The 12,504-nt window shown below is 51.7% G+C and overlaps 1 protein-coding gene across 1 annotated transcript; it reads left to right on the forward strand.

The window, feature by feature from the left end:
• Positions 1 to 2,289: 2,289 nt before the first annotated feature.
• On the forward strand, positions 2,290 to 12,101 carry LOC120392939 (zinc finger protein RFP-like). The gene is made up of 7 exons (XM_039517592.1): positions 2,290 to 2,942; positions 6,242 to 6,337; positions 7,345 to 7,575; positions 7,887 to 7,909; positions 8,633 to 8,748; positions 9,705 to 9,764; positions 11,196 to 12,101. Exons 1-7 carry the CDS (start codon positions 2,526 to 2,528, stop codon positions 11,708 to 11,710), a joined length of 1,458 nt encoding a protein of 485 aa, XP_039373526.1. The 5' UTR covers positions 2,290 to 2,525; the 3' UTR covers positions 11,711 to 12,101.
• Positions 12,102 to 12,504: the final 403 nt, after the last annotated feature.

The following is a 12,504-nucleotide window of genomic DNA, read 5'->3' on the forward strand; positions in this document are numbered from 1 at the left end:
CACCACCTTGCAAGCAGCTGCTCAAAGCAGCAGGTCTGGGGATCTGAGCTGCCGGCAGCTCAGCACGCTGCAGCTCTGGGGGAGGAGGGGGGAAGCAGGGGATGGGCCAGGGAAGGTCCCAGCTGGGAGCTCAGGTCGGGGACAGGATGGTCCCATGGGCCAGATGTGGCCCGCAGACCAGAGTTGTTTGCCCAGCCACCTGGCCCTTTAACAGCCGGTTCTCCACCCACGTCTAATTTTAGCAACCGATTCTTGTGAACCAGCGCGAACCGGCTCCAGCTCACCACTGGTTGTCACCCTCTCGCTGTGACCCAGGGACTGTTTAATTATTTAGCCAGAGTGGAGCAGCGTGATCAGAAGAGATTGTGGGATCCTCACATCAGAATATCCCAGACCCCCGTGGTTAGGGCAGTCACCCGAGCAGTGGAGATCACTGTTCAAACCCTTCCTCCCCATCAGGCAGAGCAGGGAGCAGAACCTGAATCTCCCATGTGCCAGGCGAGTGCCCTAACTCCTGAGCTCAAAGTCATAAAGGAGCCTCTCCCAGCACCTCCCCTGGATATTGTCAGGGACCTCATCCAGAAGGGGTGCTCAGCACACTCCTACAGGATTGGGCCTCACCAACAAGAGAGGCTTTCCCCTGCCTGCCTTCTGGTTTGAGGCTCCTTCTGGGATTTACACATGAGGTAGGTGTGTGGACACTTAGTGTGAGGCAGCAGCGCTCAAACTCAGGAACAGAGAAATTTAGGAACCTTGGGAAATTTTATCATAGAAATGTTGGTGTTGAGTGAGTTCGGGTGTCTGCAGAGTTAGGGGCTGCCAGGCAGAGGTTTTCTGCATTTCAGTGGGGCGGGAAGAGGTGGGGAAGGGGTGGAGTGGGGGCAGAGCAGGGGTCAAGCACCCCCAGGGAAATTAGAAAGACATCGCCTCTGGGCATTGTTACTGGAGAGGAGTCGGGATTCTCATTGGCACAGTCAGCTGCAAGTGACATGGGCTGAGGGATCCATCTCTCCAGCCTCCCCATCACAGCTCCTGGAGACCACTTCTATTGGCCAAAAATAACTGCATGTCACATGTGTCTGACTAATGCCTGCAATTCCCAGGCAATCCGTTCACCAGTACAAACCTCAGCATCAGTGACATCCTCTGCCTGAGCCCATCCACGAGAACTGACAGCATCTGGATGCCATGAAACTGCAAGGCTGGTTTGAAGCAAGTTTACAACCATGTAAGGAGTTTGCTTACACAAGGGTAACAATGTATCTCATCACAATAGGAGTCAGGATCTGTAACAATATTGTATCCAGTTGCTCATGAAGTAACCAGCAGCTTCCCCAGCAGCATCTCTGCCCTGCAGGCCTTTCCCATAGCAGCTGCAGCTCCTGTTCTGGTTTCAGAAGGCCACTCCCCAGATTCCCTATTGAATCTGATCTCAGATCCACTCTGCCACAACAGAGTCCTGGCTGCAGCGCCCAGCCACAGGAAACAGCAGCAGAATGAAGGTGTGTGACTTATGGCTCCAGATCTCCAGCCATGCATTCTCCAGCAAAACAAGGAGCAGTGCCAGCCTTGCCCTAAAGGAAAATAATTTCAGCTCACAGCATCCAGCTGCAAGAATGTAGGAATTGCCCAGCACACTGCATTAAATAGCTGCAACATTGTATCCAGCTGTAGGGCAGCCCCTGTAACCAGCCACATCCGTGGAAGCTCTCCCTTCTCACCACAGCTGGATTTCCATGTCTGCTCCCAGGTGGCAGCTCCCCAGACTCTCCCAGGCCCCCTGTCCCCAGATCCCCTCCTGCAGCCAGGCTGGACAAGTGGCCTGAGAGCCTTGGGGACAGGAGATCTCTGGTTAGCCCATCCCCTGTACAGTGCAGGAGCCCCAGTGCCAGCTCCCCTCACACCGGCTGCCATCTGCAGAGAGCCGGGAGTCCCGGAGAGCTGGGGAGAGTGTGTAGGGAAACAGAAGCAGGAGCCACCAGGCTAAGAACCGGGGTGATGGCTGCTCTCTTGGCCAGTGCACCCAGCACTGAACCAGGGACCCCTAGAGCTAAAAGCACAGGCTGCCCCAGCTTATGCTAAATATTCAACCCTTTGTAACTGTACCAGCTCCACACACACTCCAGTGGGTTACACAAGCACCAGAGAGACATGGGTCTTAAGGAGGCTGAAGGCCAGTTAGGGAACAGGCAGTAGGAGTCAGCAGCTGTGATTCTCACCCTCCTTGCCAGGCTGCCCCATCAGATCCTCATGTCAGGCAGTGAAACCCCCAAGTCGCTTGTTACCCCTTTTGACTTAAGTGACTAGTCCAAAGTTTGGGGCCTGGCAGACATTTTGGAGGAGCTGGTGACAATTTAGACTCATCACACTTCATTCAAGGGCTCTTTACAGTCCACAAAAAAGAAATCACAGGAGACCGCACCCAGAAAGGAAACATCTAATGGTACAAAGTTCAATCAGCCCATTTCTGAGGAGAAGGAAGTGAACCTAAACTCCTCTCTTGTCTCTTTCCTGCACTAGAGGCCATGGCTGCTGCAAATCCAGCAAAAACTCTCCAGGATGAACTGACCTGTTCCATCTGTCTGGAGTATTTTAAAGATCCGGTGTCTCTAGACTGTGATCACAATTTCTGCAGAGCCTGCATCACCCAGTTCTGGGAGGGATTGGCTACCAATGTCTCCTGCCCTCAGTGCAGAGTGACTTTTTCCCAGAGGAACCTCCGGCTGAACAGGCAGCTCAGGAATATTGTGGAAGCAGCCAGAGAACTCAGGTTGCCATCAGGAAGGGAACCAGAACCAGAGAGACTGTGTGAGAAACACAAGGCGCCTCTAAAACTGTTCTGCAAAGAGGACGAAATCCCCATCTGCCTGGTGTGTGACAGATCCAAGGAGCACAGAGATCACAGAGTCATTCCTGCAGAGGAAGCTGCCAAAGAATTCAAGGTAGGAAAATAACCTATTGTGATTTTTATAACCAGAGCCTTGGGAATTTCCAGAGCATTCGTTTCCTTTAGCCCCAGACAGCCACTTAGTGAGCTCCACTGGAGAGGAACGAGGGGTTTCAGACCTAAGTAGGTTTCCCAACAACTGGGAATCCTCCCAAGGCTCATGCAGGTGGAGAAGTGTGGCCCTCCATAAACATCTTAAGGCTGACACGTTGGAGTGAGGGGGAGTGATGAACACACACCCCACCCCTCCTGCTCCCCATGCACAGAGTCCTGGGCACTGAATGACCCCACTTCTCTGCCCCTCTCCACGTCCACCCTTTCCCAAAGCTATAAACACCATGTCCATGCTGCTGCTCCTCTCCCTGGGGCTGAGGGAGCAGGAGGAGCTGCCCGTTTGGCACACATCCCCTTTGCCCTTTTCCTGCAGAGCTCCTCACGCAGACAGGAAGGGAGCCCCACCCTCATGAGACTGAAGGGGAGCACAGGAGTGGAGCTCCTCCAGTCCTGCAAACCCCAGCAAGTCTGCCTGATATAATCAGAGATGGGATTGCAGGAAGCAGGGACTGGGTGGGAGCAGGCAGCAGAGCAATGGGGCACTGTAGCAGGGTCACTGCTTCCAGAGTGTCCCCTCGTGGCCTGGGGTAGCCCTACCTTATTTTCCCTCTGAGGTTCCCAGAAATCATCCACAAGGGCTTTTCTGTGACCAGAAACACCCCTGCTCTCCCAGCAGTGACTCCCAGGTCTTCTAGTCTGGAGTTCGGCCTTATCACCCTGAAGAAGATCCCAAGGCCGCCTCTGCCTTCTCCATGGGTCTCCTCCCTCTGGCTCTCCATAGGCCTCTGTTTTACCTATCCCAGGCCTGGTTGGATTACATGACACCCCCCTCTCCCCCAGTCACTGCTCCTTCATTCTCCCCCCCTGGGGAGGAGAACTGGCTATGTCACACCCAGCCGTGATCACTGCTCCTTCATTGTCCTCACCTGGGGAGGAGAACTGGTTTATCACAGGTGGGGCTGAGACCAGCCACCCTGTGACCGACATCGTTCCTCTTCCACATCTCCTGCGGACACAGGGAGACAGTCCCCATCCTGCAGATTTCACTTGGGAAATTTTGGCCATAGATTTCAGTGTGGGAACCTTGTGCCCATAAAAGTTTCCATGTTGGCATCAATAGCAATAATAAAAATTCATAACCAATAGAATGTTCTGATTTCTACTGCAGTAGCATCTCCAGGCCCCAGTGAGGGATTAGAGCCCGTTGTGCCAGGCACTGTACCGACAAGTCAAGCAAAGAGCCCACAGTCACAGTCTAATGAAGACAATCTGCAGCAGGTGGATAAAGAAGAACCGGGGCTGGGAGTGGGGGACACGTAAAGAGGGTGGTGTTTGCATACACTGGCAATCACGATAGGTCATCATGGGTGGCCACCACTCCATATTTCAAAGCTGTCCATTTTCCATGGTGCAGACTTAGGTGCCTGTACTTTTCTATGGGGAATGTTTTAGGTGATGGAGTGGTAGCAGGCATGAGGGGGAGTCCATGGTTCAGTCTTCTCTCCCTCCTGTGGGCTTGGCAGGAATTTCAGAATCAGGGTCAGGGAGTCGAGAACCCCGTGGGTGCTATTTCCCAAATGGTGGCTTGTGACCCACCAGTGAGTCATGGGAAGTTGTAGATGGGTTGTGGGCTTGGTGCGGAGGAGCAGCCCTGTGGGGATGGGAGTGGTAGCTTCTGTCCCGCAGGGCTGAGTCCAGCTCTCCACAGAGGGAGCCTGTGGAAAAATTCCAGCATGAACCTACTTGTCCCATCTGTCTGGAGTATTTCAGAGAACCTGTCACACTTGAGAGTGGGAACATTTTCTGCCAAACCTGCATCACCCAGACCTGGGGGTCATCAGCTATAGCCGTCTCCTGACTGAGCAATAATTAAGAAAGGCCATTAGGAGGGAAAGACGCCTTGATAAAGGTGGCAGGCCCTGCAGGGCAATGACATTTCCCACTGGGATTCTGAACTCCTGTGCTGCTCCACAAGGGGTTAAACTCAGATGCTGCCGGCCTGCACTAGAGGAGATCACTGTCCTAAACACCATTTGGACTCCAAGCACCTTGAGTCCTCACACAAAAAGGCTCCAGACAGCGCAGGTCCATGCCAAATACAATGGGGATCATAGGCGCCGACTCCATGGGTGCTCCAGGGCTGGAGGACCTACGGGGAAAAATTAGTGGGTGCTCTGCACCCACTGGCAGGCAAGCTCCCCGCCCCCCGCCGCCTCCTCCTCCTCCCCTGAGCATGCTGCGTCCCCGCTCCTCCACCTACCTCCCAGCACCTCCCGCCTGGCCACCACCAAACAGCTGTAGCAAGCTCCAGGAGGGATGTGGGGGAGGAGTGGGAATGTAGGGCACTCAGGAGAGGAGGCGGGGATTTGGGGAAGGAGTTGAATAGGGCGGGGAGGGGGGAGTTGGGGCAGGGACTTTGGGGAAGGGGTTGGAATGGCGGTGGGAGGTGGCGAGCTAGGGGAGGAGTAAGGGCTGGGCCGGAGGCAGAGGGGGGTGAAGCACCCACCGGCACCATTAGAAGTCAGCACTTATGATGGGGATTAGACTGGGTTGTAGCAAAACTAACCCCTGGGCGGTGGTGACCAGGGTCAGGCTGAAGAACCAGCCGAACTGGTTCCATTAATCCTCACACTGCTCTCCCACAGTGCGGCATTTCAAAATCTCTAGAACTCACTGCTTCTGGGCGCTGAGCTGGGGAACAGGTACCCAGGCAGCCCTGCCTCTGTAAGGGTCCAGGACAGAACTAGGGCAAACCCTGACTGTTCTTGACAACAATGAAAACATCGAATATGGTTTGCCCTAGTGCCCAAGCCAATTCTATCCACCCAGTCCAGTCCCCAGGGGTCCAGGGCTGAAATTCAGTGGAAATTGGGCTCTTTTGAGAATCCCAGTCCATATTTCAAGCCCTGGAGGTTTCTGGGATCTGTATCACTTTGTTTGTTAAGCCTCCTCAAAAACAGAATATTTCACAGTGAAATAAAAATCCAAGGATGTGACGCCAGTGTCATGTTGGTATAAATCAATGAGGAAAAAAGGTCAAACAATTTCAAGGAGTCTGAAAATGAAACACTCCCAGTGTCCATTAATATGACTTCAATTCCTTGGTATCACAGATATCGTAAAGCTACTGGGTTCTCCACTCATCAGTAGAGTGTTTGTTTGTGTTGGAAAAGCTCCCCCTCCCACGCACACTCTCACGCCTAACAATAACACCACTCAACTCAGTTTCTGTTTCTTCAGGAAAAGATTCAAGCCCACTTGAAGATGCTGAGGGAAGAGAGAGAAAAGCTGCTGGGATTGAAAGTGAGAGAAGAGAAGAGAAGCCTGGAATACCTGGTAGGGGCCCATCATTATTAACCTGCATTTGTAACGAGCCGGATGGAGGGGTGTTCTGAATCAGAGCAATGACGAGAGGCAGGGGCAATCTAGAGGCTCAATTACATTTTATCTCAATCCGTTGGGGCGGGTAAAACAGAAATCCGTTAAGTGGGGCATAATCACAAGTAAATCAAAATTAGTTGTTTTAGGAGGAACTACTACTTAGGCCTACACCATAAACCAGTGGGTTTCAACATTTTTGCATTTGATAATTTTGAATTGGGGGTGGAGAGACCCCTTTGGAAATCTATTGTCTGTACGGATCACAGGTTGAAACCCACTGCCATAAACTACTGTAACTATTATTCTTGTCTATTGTATATTAACTACTGTTAGCTTAATTAAACTCTCTTCATAGGAAACAATTTACATTAATGAATTAGAAAATCCAGTGCACTAAAACAAACTCCCGTTGTTACACATTCACGCCTCAGTTTCACAGTTTTCATAGTCTGTTAGCTCAGAGTTTGGGGGATGTTCTTGAGGAATCCTCTTGTGCAATTTTTGTTTACTATTTTGAGTTCCAGCTTAAATAGAGACATGTGTCCTTGGCTGTGAAGTCTTGGTTTCATGACTGAACAATTATCCCTCTGCTCATTTCTGGCTTGCAGTCCCATTGTGCTCTGACAATCTCTCCATTCCTGTCATTCACTTTTTATGCCTGTGGGTGTTGTCCAGATGTGTTGTTTTGCAGTCCTTAATATTTTCTTATTTTCACGTCCCGCTGCTTTGGATCTCCATCTCCAAGGCCATTGATAACGCACTATCCAGGCCATGTCAGACATGGAAACATCCCTTTATGAGATTCTGGGGCCAAATGGAAAGGTCTGAGATAATTCTCTCAGGATATTGTTCAGAGTCAGATGACTTAGAATTTAGAAAAAAAATCTTCCTCCAACACACTCCAACATACCCCAGGCTCCACCCATGTCCCTGACCAGCCCTTTCCCTATTTTCCTTCACAGAAACAAACACAAACCGAGAGGCAGAAGATCGTGTCTGAATTTCAGCAACTCCGGCAGTTCCTGGAGGAACAAGAGCGACTCCTGCTGGCCCAGCTGGAGAAGCTGGACAAGGAGATTGTGAAGACACAGAATGAAAGTGTCAGTGAAGTATCTGAGGAAATTTCCCGTCTTGGTAACCTGATCAGTGAGATGGAGGGGAAGTGTCAGAAGCCAGTGACTGAATTGTTGCAGGTGAGACTGAGTTAGAAATACTCCAGATCCCAACACAGGGACAAGACTGCTCCTAAAACATGGGCACAGGAGTCCAGCAGTAAGAGATCACCATGTAACTCAATGTGTATTGCAGAGATGTGAATGAGTATTATTTCTGAAAAGTTACAGACACTGTGATGTAAAAGGTGGAAAAGCCTTATTAGCTCAGCAAATGCATAGTCCTGGGGCCAGTACACAGCCTCTTTTCCCCATAGTTGCTATATCTCTTCTTCTGGAATTCGAAGTGTATCAGGTGGGACAGAAATTCCCTCTCTATTTCTCTCCTCTAGGATGTCAGAAGCACTTGGAGCAGGTATGTGGCTCTCTCTCTCTCCCTCACACTTCACAATGCTGGGAAAGAGCTTGGAGATGATGTTACCATGCTCTCTACCCAGGGCTCTACAGAAAAATGTGTGGGAAGGTCATATTTTGGATACAAATCTCTCTGATCAACTTCATCCTGAGGTTCTAACCCTTTTATAGAAGACTCTGGAATTTTCCATTCTGTGGGAAGGACTGACCTCAAGTATTTCCTAGAAATGTCAGATCCCTGGAGGACTGGCTGCCCGAGGATTGTGAGGATGGAATATGGGCCTGTCACTGCTGGGGCACTGGTCACTATTCAGCCCAGGGCAGCAGTGGTCAAGAGTCTTTCCCACCTGAGGACTGTTGGAGACCTGTGTGGAATGAGCTGGGGAGGGGGGAATTGATGTCTCGGTCTCGTTCCTAGTGGACAGATTTCTACACTTCATCTGGGAACCTGCTGTTCCTCAGAGCATGGCGGCAAAGGAGTGAATTGTCCATAGAGACTCAATTCCCCTTTTGTCCCCAGAGCTGGTCTCTCCAGGCCAGAGCTGAAGAATAATAATGGGACTTTTTGTGGGGGACGGAAAGGGTTCACTGCCACGGCCTTGCTCTCAGGCTGGGAGAAGTAGAGGAATTCTAATTCTAGACCCATTAGAATAGTGAGTCACTAGCCAGAATTTATAATGAGTCAATTAATGAAATATAATCATGTGGAATTGTTTCTCTCTAGGTCTGCGAAGGGGAAGTTCCAGCAGCCAGAGGAGATTTCTCCTAAATTAGAATTAAGACTCAGTGATTTCTCCCAGAAAACTGTTGCTCTAATGGAGACTCTCAGGAAGTTCAAAGGTACTGAGAAGGGACCTAGGAGGGGAAATTGGGATGAGCTGCTGAGACTGTGGGAATAGAATGGGTCTGGCCAATTGGTTGATAATTAGATGATGGATCTATTTAATTGTTGGGTGAGAATGCCACGTACTTGGGGTCCAAGACACTCCAGTTGATTAATTCAAACCTTTATTTGTACCACAAGCATGCCTTGCCATTGCAATTACTATTCAAGTAAGAAATTACAGACATACCTTATAGATGTACTGGCCAGTTACCTTCTTCTGGGGCATAGATGCATCACAGGGAATTTCCTGTGAGGTTCAGGTTCCTCTTTACAGATCCAAATTATATATTAGATTTTTCAATCATCTTTGACTGTTACAAATATTAAGTATCTTATATAACTCGCACAATAAACATTCATTAACTTTTTAATTGGCAGGGCTTTTGCTATACAAGCTATTTTCATATTATTGGTCTCTTCTGATTGGTTTATTGCTATGGATTAAGTCTAGGTCACTTTGACCTTGTTCTCTGCATAGGGGTTTTGGACTTTGCTAACTGCTCCTGGGCTGTACATTTTGGGTGTCTGATGTCTTTAAGGTTTCAGAGGGGTAGCTGTGTTATTCCCAAATCTTTGCAGGCTCTGGGTCTAGATTATGGCAAAGGGCAGAAAGTGAATGAGAGAAACCAACTGGAGTCTGAAGGGTGGGAGTGAATGAGGAGGGGAAAAACAATTCTTCACTTACAGAGCGTCTGTCCTTGGTCCGGCTGCAAGGCTGCTGGCTCCATTGCTGAGAGATGCCTGATTGAGAGGGGAAATAGGTTTCAGACCCTTTTATATTAAATATCTGAGTGCTTCTCGGTGTGTTTCTCTGTCATAATTAAAACACAGTTCTAGGAGTTAAGAGTGGGGATGCTGTTATGAATATGAAAGCCTGAACTCTCGTCTCCTTTCTCCTTCCCCCCTCCAGACACTCTGCCATCTGCACTAGAGACAAAAAGAGGAGAATCCCTAGGAACTTTCAGACAGGGTGAGATTGCAGCTGGAGATTGTCTTTAAATTATCAGAAAATGTCTTCATGAGATTGTAGATAAAGTTACCAACCAAACCAATACGGACCATGACACACAGAGCCCTAAAAACAGCACACTGAACAGTGAGGAGCTCCCACGCTGAAGTCACACAAACACGCCTGACACCAACCTTAGTGCTGAGTTCATGCCCAGGCTGCTGAACAGAAACACTCTCCCTGAGCAGCCTGTGCGCAGAGCTCTCTGCCTGGAGGGCTGACATATCCCTCTGCTTTACCCCAGTACAGGCAGGACCGGCTCCAGACCCCAGCGCGCCAAGCGCACGCCTGGGGTGGCGTCCTGTGGGAGGGAGGCAGGTGGCTCTGGTGGACCTCCCGCAGGCGTGCCTGCAGACGGTCCGCTGGTCCCGCGGCTCCGGTGGAGCATCCGCAGGCACGTCTGCAGGAGGTCCACCGGAGCCGCGGGACCTGCGACCACCAGAGGCCCCCTGCGCCGTGCCGCCGTTCTTGGGGTGGCACAAATCCTAGAGCTGCCCCTGAGTGCAGGGGTCTCCCCATCACTCTTCTCCAACATCTTGCCTTTCCTCTGGGCAGGGCTGGGCTCCCCCATTGGAGTTCTTACTGCTTCCTGGAGTGGGGAGATGCTCTCCCTGTGAGGCTGTCAGCTCCTCCCTTCTCTGTAGGTTGGGGATGGGGCTACCCCACCAAATGACATTTCTGTCTGTCTTTTCTTAACTGGCTCTTCCTACTCTGGCCTGGGAGTGGAGGCTGCATTTAGGGGAGGGAGCTTCTCTCTGGGGTTCAAAGCTGGTATCTGCCTCCTCTGCTCTCTCCTCACTAACAGGGGCAGCTTTAGACATTCCGCAGCCCCAAGCACGGTGGCATGCCACGGGGGGGGGCGCTCTGCCAGTCATGGGGAGGGCGGCAGGCAGGCTGCCTTCGGTGGACCTCCCGCAGGCATGCCTGCGGAGGGTCTGCTGGTCCCACGGCTCCACTGAAGCCGCGGGAACAGCGGACCCTCCGCAGGCATGCCGCCGAAGGCAGCCTGCCTGCCGCCCTCCGGCGACTGGCAGAGCGCCCCCCATGGCATGCCGCCCCAAGCACGTGCATGGCGTGCTGGGGCCTGGAGCCGCCCCTGCTCACTAAAACCTGCCTTGATGTGTCTCTGATGCTGGGAATGGAGCAGCCCCAGCAGAGGAAGCAGGGACTGAAGCCTCAGCAAGCAAATTAAAAATGAATGAAGTGGGTCCCATTACACCGACTGAAGAACTGCAGTGACATCCCTGCTCAGTCTCAGGTGCCCAGGACAGAGGCAGCTCCTGGGATCCAGGACTGACCCAGCCAGGACAGGGCTGCTGGGAAGTGAGAAAATGGTCCCAGCCTCCCCCAGGGCTGAGCTCTGCCCCTAACTCTCTGATTCTTTCTCCCCAGCGCATGTGACTCTGGATCCAGACACGGCTCATCCCCAACTTGTCCTGTCTGAGGATCGGAAAAGTGTGAGACGGAGGGACACACGGCAGAATCTACCCAACAACCCTGAGAGATTTGACTGTTGGGCCTGTGTGCTGGGCTGTGAGGGATTCAGCTCGGGGAGACATTGCTGGGAGGTGGAGGTGGTGGATGGGGGAGGCTGGGCTGTGGGGGTGACCAGAGAGTCTGTGGGGAGGAAGGGACGGATCAGCCATAGCCCTGAGGTGGGGATCTGGGCTGTGGAGCTATGGGAGGGTCAGCTCCGGGCTCTCACCTCCCCTGTGACCCCCCTGCCCCTGAGCCAAGTCCCCAGCAGGATCCAGATTTGTCTGGACTGTGACTGGGGACAGGTGACATTTATTGATGTTGATGACGAGGCCCCGATCTTCACTTTCCCGCCGGGCTCCGTCCCTGAGGAGAGAATCCACCCCTGGCTCTGGGTGTGGCTGGGATCCCAGCTCACACTGTGTCCCTGAGCGGGACTGGGCAGGAATATCTCATTGGGGAACCAGACATTAACCTTTCTAACCTCACACAACCCAGTCTCTATGACCTTGGAGGACTCCTGTTTACCCAGCTCCTGGCTCCTCATCTCTATGACCTGTGGAAGCCCCTCCTCTTTCTTGCAGTCTCAAAGATGGGAGGGGGAAGAACCCCTGGGGCTGCAGAGGGGCCCTGAAGGGCTGATGTGAGGGCTGGGCAGGACTAACAGCCAGGCTGGGACAGGTGCAGGTGGGGGTGCAGGGACACAGTGCGAATCAATCAGGGTTTGGGGGGTTGGGGAGAAGCAGCAGCAGGGAGCGGTTTGTACAGATCTGTGGGATTAAATGGGGCAGGTTCAGTGCCCCAAAATGATGTGATGCCTTTTATGAGACATAAAAATAAACATGATAATAAATGTTGAGTTCTTTCGATTTGTCTTCTGGCTTCTCAGCCTTTTCAGCTGCACACAGATCACATTTTAAGTTTTCCTTTGCAACCAAAAGAACCAGAAACTTGCTTTGTTTAGGAAATGGAAGCCAAGAGTCTCACTTCATCACATGCTTCCAGGAGCTGGGGTTTTAACAAACACACCAAATATCAGGCAAAACCATGCTCTGAAGTGTCCCTAGCCTCTGTTGGCCAGAGGCTGTTTATGGGCGACAGGGGACGGATCACGTGATGATTACCTGTTCTGTTCATTCCCTCTGGGGCACCTGGCTTTGGTTACTGTCAGAAGACAGGACACTGGGCTAGATGGAACATTGGTCTGACCCAGTATGGCCATTCT

Source organism: Mauremys reevesii, unplaced genomic scaffold, assembly GCF_016161935.1.
Source record: "Mauremys reevesii isolate NIE-2019 unplaced genomic scaffold, ASM1616193v1 Contig128, whole genome shotgun sequence".
Taxonomy (NCBI): Eukaryota; Metazoa; Chordata; order Testudines; family Geoemydidae; genus Mauremys; species Mauremys reevesii.